General features: G+C 39.5%; 1 protein-coding gene across 4 annotated transcripts in view; it reads right to left on the bottom strand.

The window, feature by feature from the left end:
* Window positions 1-17,503, bottom strand: part of LYRM4 (LYR motif containing 4) — a 93,716-nt gene that overhangs the window by 18,304 nt on the left and 57,909 nt on the right. The window contains exon 4 of one of the 4 annotated variants that reach the window (XM_065629859.1): window positions 555-577. The exons of the other annotated variants lie outside the window; for them this stretch is intronic. Within the exon in view, the coding sequence (XP_065485931.1) occupies window positions 555-577 (23 nt within the window). The remainder of the gene's footprint in view (window positions 1-554; window positions 578-17,503) is intronic. 4 annotated transcript variants of the gene reach the window in all.

The raw sequence follows: 17,503 nt of genomic DNA, 5'->3' as shown, positions 1-17,503 counted from the left end.
TCAAAATTATAGTCAGAAACTGCCCCCCCCCGCCCTTACTTGCACAGACATAGGGAAGATTTGTGGTAGACTTCAAGCTAACATAGTCTCTGAAGTTTTTCCCCCTTGTCCACTGCTTATAGGACTGGTAATTATTTGTGAAAAAACAACTTTCTAAACCTACCTACAACCATGGAGCATCTGGACCACGTGGAGAACTCAGTCTTACGGTTCTCTCAGGTTGGAGGCTCCCCACTGACAACATCTGACCAGAAGGAAAAACAGACGGCCAATTTCTGCATTCTTTGCTGCCCACCTGACCTGATGTTCTTTACACCAGTCACTTGGGCAGATTTAAAACAGGTTGAAAAATCCCCTCAGTAAATTAAAGAGTTAATTATGTGACAATACTTCTCAGTCCTAAACATTGGATGTAATCACTGGTGCTCTCGATGTACTTTCACTAAAAAAGCAGACCAACAGAAAATGTGTTATCAAGATACTACATTTGCTAATTTGCTGTACAATTCCAGGGTTAATTGACAACTTCTTGCCATTTCTGAAAGCAGTTTGACAGATTTTTCCAGGAACTCCAACACTGCCTAAAGCAAATCTATGTGAGGCACAATAATATCTACTGCTTGCAAGAAAAAGAAAAAGCTCTCAACTCAGCAAGAATTATGTTTCTCAACACACACACACATCTTACAAACCGGTGTACAGATCCTCTGTACAAATCAGCATTTATAGACTGATATTTCTCACTTTGTTGCAAGCTCACAATCCAATCAATAGTTACATTAAAATATAGCAGCAAGGAAAAAATACAAAGAAGTGGATTTAGCCAATTAGGAATTTCTCTAAACTGCAAGCATGCAAATCAAATTTAACTAATAAGTTAAAATTTTCTAATCTTGATTTTTGAGCATTTATGTTCTTCCCCCCATAAATTCATTCTTTAACTGCATAATTAGTTACAGGAAAATTATTTCAAGTGATATTGCATCAATTTTCCTAAGCCCAGTAAGCTTCTATGGTCACACTGTCTGCATTTCTGCTGGCAGTAACTTCTGAAGCTGCCAGCTCACTTTTACAGGAAAGATATTAAGTTCTCACAAGTTCCTACAGATACCCAGCAAGCACCTACAGGAAATGCCCAAATTAATAGCCTCTCTGGAGGAGAGGCTACAGCTTAAGTGCAAGTCTTTCTGGTTAGCCACCAGAGTATGGATTCGGGAGAGAGAAGTTGTAAACATTTCAGCTACAGGGTAAGCTTACACAAGACCTTTTAAGTGATGAGATAATCTGATAACAGAGCCGTGAGACACAACAACACAGAAAAGCGGATTTATTAGATACACACGTCCGTAAACTGTCTTTATAAAGTTCAGACAGGACAGACCAACAAGCCATCAGAAAATAAGGGAAAGTGTATTCAGAGTCACCACCGACTCCCAGGTGTTCCTCCCCATGCAGTGGCTCCACACCTTATCACCTGCCTTTCATTATTGGCTCCCACTTCCAGCGCTTCCCTTCTGCTGAAGGCAGGGCAAAAGCCACACAAAGCAATGGTCACAAACTAAGGTCACTCCTTTCCTGCCAAGTCACACTGTAGTTTGTCCCATGGGGTGGCAAATAGCTGCCCATCTCTCCCTATTTTAGATACAAACCCTCTAATGTATAAATTGGAAGCACTCACCACAAAAGCTTGTATCTCACTGTGTTGCTTTTTCTCAGCTCATGTTAAGGGATGTAAGTTCAATTTTTTTTCAGTCTCAGAGGGAAATGTTGAATTGCTAAAGGATAGTATAAGAGATGGACTAAAACTTGCCCCAGTTACTACAGACTGCCTGAGTCAACATGCAAGTGTTATAAAACTTCTCATGCAAACTGAAGAAGTTAATCTTAGAAACAAGAATGATAAATACTATGCCTTCATAAAAAAATGCTTTTCCTTTGAAATTCTGATTAGATGATAATAACGTACTTACTATTTTAGGGAGAAACTTTCTCAGGAAATATAGTGGTAACACATTTATAATGTGCTGTGACTCAGATGATATTTGACTTAACTCTCCTTAGGTCGCTCCTTCCCACCACCCAGCTAAATTCTGATGTTCTACAGTTCTAGTCTTAAGTTCTACAGTGATGCCAAGTTTCCTTTCATTACAAAGGCTGTGAAGAACTGCAGAACAACTTCTTAAGCTGTGATCTAGTTAAAAAAGCACAGAGCAAAATAGTCTGAGCAGATGCAATGGTTTGGCTCATGTTAGATTAATGAGTTTTATACTTTCTGTTTTTATGCCTGAAAAGTGAATGAACGTATTTTCAGCCTTTGTTTTACCCTACTTTCCTTAAAAAAATGGTGCAGCCGCTGCACATGATACAGCCCTGAAGTAAGCCTGCCAAAGAGGTATCACTCTTATATAAAAGAATCTTGAGCAGTTTGTTCATGCAAGAATCTGGTCCAAGAAGAAAGCAAAGTCAGGTCATGCTGGATCTGACAGCAGAACCTAGGTTCTTGACAACAGGTTCCTAAGGCAAAAGTCAGTCAAACACATAGAATAAAATGATGGTGTCCAACAGTGTTCAGTGTCCCACCTGCAGTCACTGGTTTCATGGTAAAGGAACCGGGGGAAGGGAAGCTATTTCCTAAGGTGGCAGCAAATCATCACTTAGAGGTCTGTTCTGTAACACCCATGGGGAAGGCCAGAAGAAAGTCCTACTGGCCCACAGCTAATATAAACAAAACAAAACCAAACATTTGTCAATGCCAGACAAGAAGAAACCATCTTTTGGAGGGTAAAAAGATACTGACAAAGATTGGCAATAAATTAGAAATGATCCTTTATTTTCACAAGAGGCAGGAGCTCTCAGTCTATTTGAAAGCACAGTAAGACTCCTTCAAGTCAGACACCACTTAGTGCTATGTTAGATGATGGGAAAGAAAATGCTACATATGAGTGCCTGAGTGCCCAGAATTTCAACACGCTGCATTTGCTTTTATATCCATAAAGGGCCATCTCTACACTGTTAAATGCTGAGAACATCGATTTTTACTGAACGTGTTTTGCTTCTGCTGTAAATATATAAGAAGGAAAAAGGTTCCTGGCACAGAGATTTGGTCTCTTTGTGCCAATATTGCTAGTCAATATTAGCATGTAAGTTTTTAATGATTCACTATACTCTTTGATTATCCACACCCAAAACCCACCTTAATTAGCAGAAATATTGATTTTACAATGTTCAGTCCTACACGCTTAAGAAATATGAGCTGATAAACCTGGTTCTGAATAATAAACAATTAAACTGATATAGTAATAAAATTCTAACAATGGGAAAATGTCCTCCTGCATCTCAATTGAGTTGCAGCAGACAACGTTTTAAATAATTTTAGTTTGAATACTGCTGAGGCAATCATTTATGGAGTGCTGCTTTGCCAAGCAAGTCGCCAAGTGCTCCTTGAGAGGATGTGACTTTACTGTGGCCACAATGTACTGCCTGGTTCAAAATATTCCCCCTGAAGTAAGACAGAGTCATAGCACAAGGAAAATAGTGCCAAAGGTCAAGCTGACAAGCTTTTGCTATCAAGGAGAAAAGCTACCTGGTCCAAATCCAGTTTTTAAAAAGAATGACAGAAAGTCAGTGCTTTTTCGTTCAGTGTACAGAAAAATGCTGTCAGCATTTTCCCCAGATGTTTATGTAATAAAAAATAAACTTTATCCTCTTTTATATGAATAGGAAATTCTGAGCATCTTTTCAGTCTTACAAACCATAGCATGGTTACAATCGATGGACATATGTTTAAAATAGGAAAAAGAACTCCACTGTTCATAACATTAACAGATAGACTTTAAAGTCTAAAGGGACAAGCATAATACGTCAATGTTACCTTCCGCTTTAAAGCAGCCACAGTATTGCTAGTAATTCCAGAGATAAAACTGTAACTATATAAGCTACAGAACCTTCGCTTCTTTCCAATTCTGCATTTGCACTTTGTTACAAGTGTGTTTTATTCAAATAAAATGTCAGCCACCTTCTATAATAAAAGATTAAACACTGTAATTAAGTGCCCAGAATGGTCATTTAGTGGAAGACTCTTGTCACTTCATAGAAAAAATACACACATCCGCACAACCACCCCTCCTTTTCCTCATTTCTTTGAAGGACCAACCTACATGGCTAAGTCAGCACTCACAGAAAATGAAGGAGCAAATGTTTTTTAAGTAAAAAGAACACATTTTAATCCATTCTTCCACGAAAGTAAATGTATCTTTCAGGAGTGATAAAAAGCATATTTTAGCTGTAAGTAAGTCCTTATGTAAAGAACTAAAGTAAATAACTAAATCTTGGCTAATATTTGACAGTTGCTGCCTTACGGAAACACTGAGGTCTGCAAGGACAGTGGCAGGATGATTAAATGGTAAAACAGTATGTCAGCTGTTGAAGAGATTAAAAGGCAACAGCCTGTATGATAGCAACAAGAGAAGAGATCAACAGGACAACAGCAAGTGGTGGTATCAGCATTACCAGAATCGCGTTGTGTGAAACAGGCTTTAGCTCCCATTGCAGCGCCTAAGCGAGTACCTTAATTCTCAAGCGTCCTGAGGTGCGGAGGGCTGAGAGACCTGCTAAGGTCCAGCCCATTTAACAAATTATGTTTGTCTAAACATCAACATTTGTTTTTCTTTTCCTTTTTAAGAGATTTTTGGCACCGTGGGTGTTGGCAGCCAGCGCTGGGTGCCGGAGCAGGCCTGCTCCCCACTGCTGGAGGGCAGCAGCCCTGGGGCCTGGGGTGCTGTGGGCGGGTGGGAGCCGGTGCGGAGCTCCCCGATGCTGAGGGGTATCAGATGGTGCTGAGGGTTATCGGATAGTGCTGCAGGTGCGTTGACAAATCTGTAGCCTGTTTATGAATTCATATACGCAACGCAACACAGACAGGACTCCGAAACGGTACCTCAGGCAGAGCGTACAGATTTCCCTCTCACTTGCAAGAATCAAGACTCCAGATCTTGACTACTTTGCTTCTCTAGAAGAAAGCACCACAAACACAGTCAAAACCAACTAGTAGGCAGGCTGTGGAAGGTATTAAAACCCTTTTATGACCCTCCAGTTCCACCTATGTCAGAATAGCTGTTCTAAGTCCCAATGCAAAAGGAAAACAAGGGGGACAGCCAGTATAAGCACAACCCCGAGCAGACCTGCCCCAAAAGATGCTTAATGTATGGACTGTCGGCACCAGTCAAGAGCTGACACATGCTGAGTCTCTCCCTGTTGTCAACAACAGGCAACTGTGTGAATGGCAGCCAGAAGGCAGCTGATTCTGGGAGTTTCTGGGTGACGGTTCTAGGCCAGACCAGGCACACGACATCAGTCACCCGGTGGGCTTCCTACAGATGGTGGCTAGTGCTGGGTGGCAAGTCAGGAGCCTTGTAGCAGCTCAGGCTCTCAACAAGCTGTTTAGAAGTTTTCCTTCAGATTCTTTTTAGCTTTAGGTATGTTTTTGTTTTCCTTTCATTGACTTCAATAAGAAGATTAATGATGAAATCCAGATCTATCGGAACTTGCTTCTTTATGTGAATAGTACCTTCAAAGCTCATCTAGGACCAGGCAATAGAGTCCTTAAAGCTGTTAATAAAACTCCTATATGCTTTATTTGAAAGTGTGCAGCATGCTGCTTGTACCAATCTTTAGCTATTTATGAGAAAAACTTTGACTTACATTCCTTAATTATTAGAATTTACTGAGAAATTAATACATAGGACAGGTAGATGCATGGACTTAATTGGGCAGCAAATAATGCAAACAGAAATAAAATATTATCTACTTAAAATAATTAGGTAAATAGATTCCGATAGAGAAAGTGGTTTTTAGGTCATAATCAGTGCAATTTTAGGAACTGAAATGGACTGGGTACTGATTTCTACCTGTTACTACAGCTTCCGATTCTCACTTTTAAAAAATGTTTTCTACTAAACATTGTGTAGTGTTTTCAGCACGGCAAACTTTTTTCTTAAATCAGTAATCTGGAAAAAAATATGTTGAGTCCTGTGACAGCACATTTCATCATAGGTAATTCAAAACATTTTGCCAAATGGATCAGTTAAATTTCACAAGTTTGCTGTAATGTAATGCAGTAACACCAACTTTTTTTAACCTCCACCTGGTTAAACTTTCTGTTAGAAAACTTGAGTATTTGGGTGTAAAAAAAAATTATTTTTCAGCCATCAGGTCCACTTGACATTGAGAAGAATGTCATCAGCACTCAGAAGCTACTTTTAGTTCCTGCTGATCAGATTCATGCTGCTGTCTCTGAGTTAGGATACACAGGGCAAACCAATAAAATTTGACAAAAGTGAATCAGAGGACCCAAGCAGCACACAAATTAAGGTGAAATGCCACTATTTTGTCTAAAATGTTAATTATCCATTATAACTTTCGTCCTGACACATTCTTCTGTTGACATAAGTCCTGATCCAAAGACAGCAAGAGAACAAGGCAGAGGCTGAGAATTTCTAATTTGGATGATGTTTTACAATTGAATAACTGAAGCCAGTGATCTGGTCAGGTCACTACTCCATTATCACTGTCCTGTTACTGAACATTGTAAGAAGATGGGTGTACTTAGGAGACTTTTAAGAATGCCAACAAGAAGCTTCCTAAACAGTATTTTCTTGTAGCTGCAGAGCAACTTAGAAATGTTCTCTTGTACTACAACCATGACTGCAATAACACGAATACAAAGGCCTTGCAAAAGCAAGCTCTAAGTAAAAGTGACTGATGGCGTCTGCAGGAAGGAAACAGCTTAGAGACGGACCTTCCAAGTGCACAGTCCTGTCATAACTCTTCTTCTAACCATAAAAGAAGCTAAAACATGCAAACCAAAACTAACGTCTCCATATTTGCCTCAAGACTTCAAGCACGGCTGCTGAGTTACACACTTATACTGGCAGCTGAGACTTCCCAAATTTTGAAAACTTCGAGTTCCTGTAGAAGAGGAGAGGTCGTGGATGAACAATGCCAGAGGCCACGCATGTACAAGGAGACTACGTACCTCACTGATTTCTTCAAATTGCAGCTACAAAAGGATGACATATTGTGCACAGGAAATAGGGAAATGACTGCATTTGTTATTAGAAATCTCTGGCCTCTTGAAGCATGCATTGTTCCATGTGGTATTATCTCAGGCAAGGAAGCAGGTATCTAATGACTGTATTTTCTAGCAAGCTCAAGTTCTTAGGCATCAGACTGATGGTTCAAAAACACAGCTTAGAGCCGAGTGGAACTGCTGCCGTTATTTGTAATGAAAAACAAAATCCATTTTTGTCAGTTATAATGTACTGATACAACCTTCCAGCAGTATCTCAGGTTGTGAGAGACAAAAAAATAAAAAGTGAATACACTTTTACAGTGTCACTTTCTCCATAATCTTTGGTGTTCAAGTGTGTCAGGAACGTGGTATTCCATCTCAGGAATGTCACCAACAGGTGGTAGGAGAAACCTCTGCTGGTTCTTGTGGGGCCAACTCACCGCATGGCTTGAGTGGCAAAAATGTGAACCCAGTTGTTAATCTTCAGGTATGACGAAAAACACACAGGAGGACAAGGACGTGTGTTCTACGCTTCTGGTCTACATATTCACTTTATGCTTTGCTGCTATCAAGCATCAATCCAAATTACAATGAAGTGGACATACAGTTATTCATTCATAAAATTCAAAACTGACAACATGCAAACATTTATTAAAGACACAGGTGTGGAAATAAAAGAAAAAACACAACTAACCTATCTGCGCTGCGGTAGGTTACATCAAAGAGATCTTTTTCTTCCTTTTTCACCTCACCCTTTCTTTTACTTGCAAGACAGCAGACAGGTTTCAAGCTTTTGTCCATGTCACCGCTTCCTGACAAAGTACCTCAGTTTTTACCGCTGGTTCATGTCTGGGAACACATCCACTCACACCAACTCTGTGCAACGAATGATATCCAATCTCTTTCTCTTCAGCAAAGCATAACTTAATAAATTAACTTCTAACTTTTATATTGTGTGTCAAATGCATGAAAAATGTTGGTGCCCTGAAATCCAGCAGCATTTTATTATGTAAAACTAAACAAAATTAACCCTGTAAAATACTAGTATTTCATGCCAAATATATTAAGAATAATGTCATATTGATTAATACACTAATCTTCTTAACCTTTGTAAAGGAAATGCAAGGGTTCTGACTCCATTAGGTCCCCTCACCTTACTGACCTTCTTCAACAGCCATGAGATTGTGGATGCAGAAAGTACAAACATCTCTAAGGTTCTTTTTTGCCCACAAAAACTTAAGATGCAAAATAGAATCACCAATCTACTTCTTACATACGTTAATTAATTAAATCAGGTTATGTTTAATAGGCGATTTTTAACACGCAGCTCAAATTCCCTAGGTTATTTTCTTGCTAAATTTTCTGAGTAAGCATAAAGTAGCCTTGAAATAAATAAATAAATAAAAAACCCCAACAACCCACAACAAGCAGTAAAACATAGAACCATGCAGCGTATCTGATGAAAGGATTCTAATTCAGCACAGAAGGAGCAGAACTTAGGCAGGTCTGAATCGACATTTTCTGCAGCACAAATATTGCCTCAGCTTTTTTAGAACTTGCTTGCATGCCAGAGCAAATATTTTCATTTCATTGAACTTGCTAGGCAACTCCCCAACAGAAAATGTATGGTGTAAACACTTTCCAGCAATATCAAGCCCGGAATATTTATTAAAAACATTCGCAATCCATGAAAACAAATACTAATTCTGCACATATTCAAACTATGAACTCCACTTCATGTATTAAATAGCACAACAGAATCTCATCTAAAAGAGGTTTTCATATGGGAGAAGAAGAGATGGCGGTGAGTGGGTGCTTTTCTATACATTATTGCTAAGATTTGACCTTCTGAGCCACCACTGACTAAAATTAAGCACGCTGCATTTCGAGCTTGTTTGGATGCATGCTGTATTATGTTCCACTGCTCTACAGTAGAATTAGCAGCAGAATTTAGAAGCATTATGAGGTATTTTCTTATGAGAAAATAAAGGGCATATTAGAACCTAAGTTGTGATTCTATCTGTACTTTTCTCTCTGACACACCTAACGCCGTGTGGGTGTAAATGGCTACACCTTTCTATCTGCACCACCAAAAATCAGGATATATGTTTACCTACCACTATAGCCTCTGAATAATAGAAATGTTAGTGTGAAGAGGATCTGTCGTTGTGGTCTTATACAGCACAGCTTATATAATAATATCATTACATTCCAGGTCCCACTACTTTGGAATACCTAGTCAATTTAGAAAAAAACACTTATTCTTGCATAACAGTTATGATTCTGTAAGATCCATCAAGATCCCATTCTGTTCTTCTCTGACTCTGTGGTTGACCCTGTTCTGTTAAGTAGAGGGAACGGGGAGTTTTTATATTACTGAAAAAAGAATTATCATAATCTGGTTTCACAACATGGTTGAATGTAATGTTCAACGGCATTTATTTAAGCAAGAAATACCTTTCTGAAATGAACTGATTTAATAACGATTGCTGTTGGTTTAGTTTGCTGACAGTGAATTTCACCCTTTCTTGAGAGATATGTCTCTGGGCAACCTGACAATACCAATTGCTTCATCTTTAAGGAGCAGTTTTCAGGGGTAGAGGGGTGAAATAATAGGTTGATTGCTTTTTGTTTACAATTTCTATGCCATTTGAAATATTTTGCAAATATCCACTGGAAATTTCCCCCTTCATCATGTGAATATCAACTTGTGAACTGTGAAAAGTTAGAAGGGTATGTATGGAAAAAAATGTAAATCACATAAATGTTATTGGAAGAAATACAGAGAATCACAGATTACCTGAAAGTAGGATATTACCAGCTATCACTGACTGCTTGTATTTTTGTTTACGCATCTCTCCAGTTATGACAAACATACTCAGTTCGCTAGAATCCAAGCAGCTTCGGAAAGCTGGGCATTTGGTAGAGGCATGGTAGCCAACACGCAGGACCCTAAATCACAAATCCGTGACACCAGCATCCCTGGTTTTGACAAAATGTGCTGCTGGTTGCATGACATGACTCATGCCTAAACCACTTGCAAGTGCCATGGAGTTCAGAAAGACGGGCTCTCCACCCCTGCTCCTCCAAAAGCTTATTGCTTAGCCTGGAGTGTTTACAGTGGCAATTGGCTGCACAACGTGTTTTTCTCTTTACTACCTAGAAAATGCAGACACTGCTAGCAAAATGAAATTATAAACTATCAATTTACAAGTAGACCACTGTATAAAACTTTCACTCGTTAATACTTAAAACCAAACACTGAAGAGAGGGTAGTGGAGAGGAAGGTACGTGGCAAATTGACAAGTGCATTAATATAAAAACTACAAGTACAGTTTTAAGCTCTTCACTTACAATGTAAATCCCTTATCTAGAACCAAATTAAAGTAAAAAGAGATGCTGGAAAACGATGCACGGAATCTGCCAGAATTCAACACTCCCAAAACAGCAACTTTGTAGTTACTGAGTGCCAGTGCATACCTGCAAAGCATCAGCTTCAACACTGCACAAAGGTGGCAACTTAAAACATCAAAGCATCTCCCATTGATGAGCTCTTCAAAAAGATTTAAAGGCACTGATTTGCAAATGCAACACAGTTGTTGTAACTACTGAGAAAAAAGCTAAGGCTTGTTTGAAACTCGTACTAGTTAGCAAATAGGAATCTAATCCCCCAGGATGATTTGAATAAATATATATATTTTTTGCAAGGGCAACATACCTGTAGTAAAAAATTACTTCATACTAGAGGATGAACATACACATTTCTGAAAAATGAGTAACTGTAAAACAGTCTCGCTATAAGAAAGTGAACTCCTCAACAGTGATGCTGACACTTTCCAAAGCATGTGTGTAAGTTATCCAGGCCAAACTGATGACGATGCTTTCTGAAACATCTAACAATGTTAGAAGTTTGCCACTTGCTGAGATAAATGACAGTAAATGAAAGAGACAACAGAGCTTTTCAGGTACAATCGTTTTGAAATTCAGATGCTCATCTCTCAACACATTGCTTATTTAAAATTTCTAAGAACCAACATGCAAGTGTCCTTTGGAGCAATGTAAAAATTGAAAAGTTGTGTTTTCACTTCAGTCTGCCTTTACTGCCACAAGCACTACTCTCAGGCTCCTGAGACTGCTGGAGAAAACTGCCTACTCACATATGCATCCATTAGAAACACAATAAAATTCACACCAAATACGAATAAGCCTTTGACTGAAAATCAGCTGTACTTTACACAAGGCCTATACAGAGGCACTAACATACAAATCTTTCCAGGAGCTCTTACTGTTCTTTCTCCTCGTATGCTCTTTATAAAACAAGAAACACACAATGCATTCATCCAAACTGAGGAAAACCACAGCATTTCTGTCCCAGGAGGCACAAGGCGCAGCATTAGCTCGGTTTATTTCTAGTTACCAAGGTCTCATCACACAGTCGCTGGTGCTGAAACATGCCAGATAAAATATATAAATGGAGCTGTGGCTGTACGGCCAAGATTCCAGCGTGCTCATCATGGGCAAAAATAACAGCAGTACAGCTTAGCAGGAAAAGCACGTGGGGAGACAACATTTTATAGGACAAGTAAAAACAGCTAACGGTGGTTTAGCCCTACTAAAGCCCAAATTCATGAATCTGAATATTTGTTGTTATAAAGGATGTAATGTGCAGGAACAGTCTTGTTCTACAGACTTAGTGGGGGAAAAGGTGTAAGTTAAATCCTGTCCTCTCCGAATCCATTAGCAAAATTACCATGTGCTTTAGGTGGGATCCAACTTTGCTTATGGGATAATGTTTTAACTTGGTTGTATGATTTTTTGATGAAATTTGAGAGAGAAAATAATTTTAAATAGAAATAATTCAAACTGTTCTATCTTAGATTTTCTAGAAACACAGAGGCTGCTTCAGCTCAAGACAAACCGTCTGCCTCAGCAAGTTCACAAGTATCCATGTATCCAGAAAATAAATATAATTGGAGAGACTGAATTCACACTGAAATTTTCAGATTTATAAGCTCACCTATTCACATCTGTTTACCTCGCTGCCACTGAAGAACAAGGAAATACACCTATAAACCAAACAGAAACTACCAAACTGTACCAATAAAAAGGAGTTTTAAGAGCAAGACAGAGGCTTGTAAATGGTAGATGAATCAATAAGACTGCAGTTCTTCATGGAGACTAAAGATCAATAAATGACCCTGTATTATTCCAGTGATGCTTATAAAGGATTTTGTTAGCATTCCAGAGAAGATGCGATTACAGGGCTGATCAGTGCTGTGCGACTTTGTCACACACTGCAATAAAGCCATCATTTTAAACTCTGCAGCCAAAAAAGATTTCCCTTGTTTCTTGCAGTAATGTAAGCAGCATTCAGCGCTGATGATGAAACACACGAGATGAATCATATGTACTGTGCTCTAAAAAGAGTCTTGATCAAAGCACTGTACAGCCCAGAGCCCTCCTAAGTTCTGCAGAAAGTTTCAAAGGTTCACTTACTACAAAATGCTGCATTTAAGTTGGTTGTGTGTTACACATCATTATAAGTAGGTCATATTTTGATCTTCTGATTTACCATAAAAAAATTGTCATCTTCTTTTACTGTCAGCATGAAATCAACATGTTACAACATGTATGTTTGTGATAACTCCATAAAACTGATAAGACTAATTTTGGCAATGGTGGACAGACAACGACAGCCACACTACTGCTTGCTTATTGTGCTGAGCTGGCAGAAGTAAAACAGAAGCTGCTGAGAGAATCTGCATCTTCTTTACTGTCGATAAATCCATTTCATGGCTGCAGAGAAACACGTCTGCACTTGGCAAGGGCTCTACTTAGAAAGAAAAATAAAAGTATCATTGTTTTAGTGGACATTACAGAAACATAACTCCCCAAGTGAATCTGACGCACTACTAACACCCCTTTAACTGCTGTCTAATGATTTCTGCAGACATGAAATGGAAGATTTTAATACTATTTTCAGCCATTTGTGCTGCTTTTTCTTTCAGCTCAGGTTTGCCAAAACTGTAATGAAAGTCCCTGTGCTTTATACTATCACATGCTTCTGAGTATCAATACACCCATTAAACATATCACTGGTGTCCCAGGTACTAGCTGCTGAACCTTCGCTCTGGCAGAAGCACAGTTCAGTTGTGTATATAGCTAGAGCCTGCTAATTATTTAAGCCATCCTCCTATTCTGCTTTCAGGTTTCTCTCAGCAATAAAGGGAATTCAGAAGGAAGCTTGCCCAGAAGTTACAACAGGATGAGAGGATGCAGAAGGCCGTCTCTAATTACTTGTGTGACCACATGCTCTTGTCGCTGTGGAGAAGTTAAGCCTTTTGGAGTGCATCTACACTGACGTTTTAGTTTGTACATGGAGCGCACTTGTAAAGTGAATTTCTTCATCCTCCATGCTTTGCTCCACATTGTGGCCCAGTGTCTCGGAGTGCACAGGGTGGATTCGGCTCCAAGGAAATCACCTGGGAGATCTCCAGAACTATGCTGAACGTGCTCCAGCAGTAACTCAGCACTAAGCTGTCAGGACTAGACAAGAACTAGTGCACAGTAAAACCCCAAACCCGAAGCATATACAATGCAGACATCAGGTTCTTGACACGACGTATTTTGCTTTACTGGTATGTTCACACACCTGTTTGGTGGTTGTGCTGCTTGTACCAAGTTCAGCAGGTCCTTCTGTCACCACCCGTTATTCCTTAATTATTACGACACATAATTTGACGGTCATGAGGTAAGGAAGATAACTTTCTAACAAACACTAAAAAATAAATTGGTGAGTAAATGACAACTCTCCTCTTCCCCAACAATAAAACAAGTTACTTTTCAGCTCCATCAGCTTTGTTGATCCAGGTCATGCTTACTTTGACACTGAAAACATGTTAACCAAACTATGCCCTGAAGCACATTCATAAAAGTGCCACAAAGCCTTCCTAAACAGACAAGAAAGTTACATTTACAACAATTAAAATATTTAATCTATTCACAATAGAGACTATTCTAAGTACTAGCACAAAAAGCAGGGACATCAGAAAGATTCACAAAACCCTGTAGAAGTTTCTCTTTGGAACAGGGCCTTGCAATAGAAAATTACTATGCTCTTACTAATATATAACCTGCTGTCAACTGTTGTTCTACTCAGTGATATACTATTATTTTCTCTCCCTTCCCTGCATTCCTCACCAGTTGAGAAAAATGAATAGCATGTAAGCTAAATAAAGGAAAAATTAGAAAGCAAATATCTTTATGTAGATAATCACTATCATCTGAGGTAGTGCACTCAAAATTATTTGCATACATAATTAGAGAAAGGCTGCTACAAATGGACGAGTCAAAAAAAGGCCAACTCACAGGCAGCAGCAAGGGGATTGACAAAATATTCACTGTAGTAGAAAAGGAATACTTAGAAAGAAACAGCTTAAAGATATATATGAAAAAAAAAAGTGTTTTATTCTTCCCTTTAATGTTGTTCCTTTAAGGAATGGCAGCTAAAACCAGAACTAATACATACAGCTGAAGGGGATTTCTGTACAATGCAACTGTCACACACAAATGTGTATTTCATTGCTTTGGTAGAGATGTATTTGTGAGCTGCAATGGTGCTGAGCAAGCCTGCAGTTTTCCTCACAATTCCCTGGATAAGGCATGTACTTTTTTCTTTTTTTTCTCCCGCCTTAGGGCAATCAGTTTCACCACACAAGCTTTGTCATTGAGGACTTTTCCCAAAGCTAATTTATAAGCTGTTTTTCACACACCCATTCCCAAGGAGCACTTCTAGGACAACACATGGCCTGACAACTGTCAGCACACATCAGAGTGGTGTAAGAAGTTCCAACCTTTCAGCTGAGGTAAAGCAACAGACTGCACCTGCGCGACAAGTCTACCATGACGCACAATGAAGTAAGCTTACTTAGGTACCCCTGTTCTTTATTTGCATTGCAGCAGGCTAGGGATGTACCTGCAGCTGGCTACACGCCTCACGTGAGGCAGCAGCAACTTTCAGCAGAAGGATCTGCTCCCCCAAACCTCGCTCAGCTGCTCTCCTTTGTCTGTACTCTCAAAGCTCTTATCCAGCCTCACCTCTCACTCAGTTTAACTATTTGTAGAGTGCCTTCTATAACTAATTAAGCTAAAACTACCAAAAGTGAAGAAAGGAACAATTTATGGCAAGTGAAATGAGGATGATAGGGAAGGAAGAAGGCTGGGGAGATGAAAAGTGCAAAAAAGGAAGAAGACAACTGGGTTCAAAAATTTTCCATCATGGCAGAAAAATACACATCTCTATTAAGTGACATGGTCAAAAATCGCAAGTTCATCAATTATCGCTCAAGTAAATCATGGTATAGATCTGTGCCTTCTAGAAGTTTTTACTCAATGTGGAAAAGTTAGACTAAAGCAATAATTCTAGGTTCAGCAGACTGCGAGCTATTGTAACATTCAGCTATAGGCTTGTAGGAGGAGAATAAAAAGAAATTTCACACAGTATTCCTATACATATGCCAATATCATTGACAAAAAAGGCACTTTGGCAGCATTGTGCACTAAATAAATTGAAGGTGCTGATAGATATTTAATATGCAATGTTGCTTCCTCCCAGCTGAGAATGGTCAGCATCAGAGGAAAATCTGAGTGCTGCAAGAAGGGCTTCTAATGATTTTATATGTGATATCACTTACTTTAAGTTAGTCCTGGCAGAATTATTACTCGGAAGCACTGGGGACCACTTCCCTGCTATCTTTAAACCCTGAGAAGTGATGGCCCTGAGCCTGTCCCCACTCATGTGGTTGGGTTGATGTTTCCCTCTGTAGCAGCGCAGTCTGCCCTGGGCTCCCCCTCTGCCGTGAGCCCCTTTGGAAGCGATGTATCCTCCAATCTGGGGGCTGCCCAGATGCCTTCACTGGGAAACCAACCTCCTGTTTCTCCAAGGTGGAACTGCTTATACCAGCACTACTGCTGAAAGATGTTCTTCTTGTACCTTTGATTAAGCTCCACTTGCGTCTTTCAGAAGATGAGAGATGTTATTCCACAGCTTTTAAAAATCAGTGGCTGCCACTTGATGCGTGTTTTATCCTGTTACTGGCTATCACTGTCACTCACAAAAAGCAGTCAAACCCCTTCCTGCAATGTCTCCTCCCCACTCTGGTCCTGCTGACAGCAACATCTGTACAGCTGTTTGGTGAAGTGACTGGGAAAGCAGCCAGGTTAACACTGTGGTATCTTGTCTGGAAAAGACTGCTTCCTAGCCAGCCTGACCCCTCTTCCCATGTACCACACCAACTACTTTCACTAACACAAGGCACCAGGCAGGACTGTTGTTTCCAGAGGCATTGCCAAATTAGAGCTCTTCTTCAACTACAGACTGATGGTTGCAGCCTATCCACATGAAATCCTTCTTTGGTTTGAAACACATATCCTGCGTTTTCTTCCCTGAGCTGCTGAGTGACGTTGCTTAATCCTACATCACAGGCACATCTCAGTGAGGCGGCTAATTGATGTCTCTGAAGTGTTCAAGCTTCTGCTCGAGAGCCAACAAAATTCTTCGGAATACCTCAATATCAAACGTACTACACAAGATCTCATTTTTAATTGTGTTCAAACTGCAAGAAGAAAAAAATGTGTCTAAAGTAACGGTTTTCAGCTATCAAGAAAGCAATTAAAGCAACAGCCATGCTACAAAATAAGTAACTTCTACTACAACAAAGATGCTTTTTGTGGAAAAAAGTGCAGCAGTTTTAAACTACAGCCAGCATGTTTCGCAAATATCAATAAAGAAAGCAAAATTTGTGCCCTTGGTGGCAGCTGCCTGTTTGACAGTAGCAGGAGCCTTTTTGTTTTCCAATATATCGGCTACTACTCTACATCGAATATATTTATTAGAAAAGCAACAGCTATCTTCTATGTCTGTCTTACCTGACGAAAAGTATTGTAGAAAGCACTATTGTATAACAACGTTAGATCCTTGCTGTGCATTTTTGTGGGGGTTTCTTCAGATGGTTACAGGCCATTAACCTTTCACTTCAGGTAAGTAATGAACAATGACTTTTCCAAGAAAGGAAATCAGCTGTTACCAATAGCAACTCTACTTTTAAATACATGCACCAACCTCCTGTGCATGCACTTGTTATTCTTTTTTTTTAAATCAATTCTGGAATGAAATAAGAAAGGTTTCCTTTGGCTTCACCTTGAGCTGATAATGAACAAACCCTCGGTGAAGCCTACTCCCAAGGAAGTCTTCCTTAATAGCACTGATTAAAAATAAAATGAACTTTCTACTTAGGAAGCGAGATGTATTGCTTCCTGCTCTCCTTCACCAGGGTATCTTGTAATTGGACCAGTGCTAATTGGGCACTTCAGCCAAGCAATTTAATATAAAAATGAATTTAAAAAAAGACTCCCATTTCCCTTGGTTTCTGACAG

The sequence above is a fragment of the Caloenas nicobarica genome, chromosome 2 (assembly GCF_036013445.1).
Source record: "Caloenas nicobarica isolate bCalNic1 chromosome 2, bCalNic1.hap1, whole genome shotgun sequence".
In the NCBI taxonomy this organism is placed as follows: Eukaryota; Metazoa; Chordata; class Aves; order Columbiformes; family Columbidae; genus Caloenas; species Caloenas nicobarica.
The sequence above is the reverse complement of the archived record's forward strand: the minus strand, read 5'-3'. Positions and strand labels throughout refer to the sequence as shown.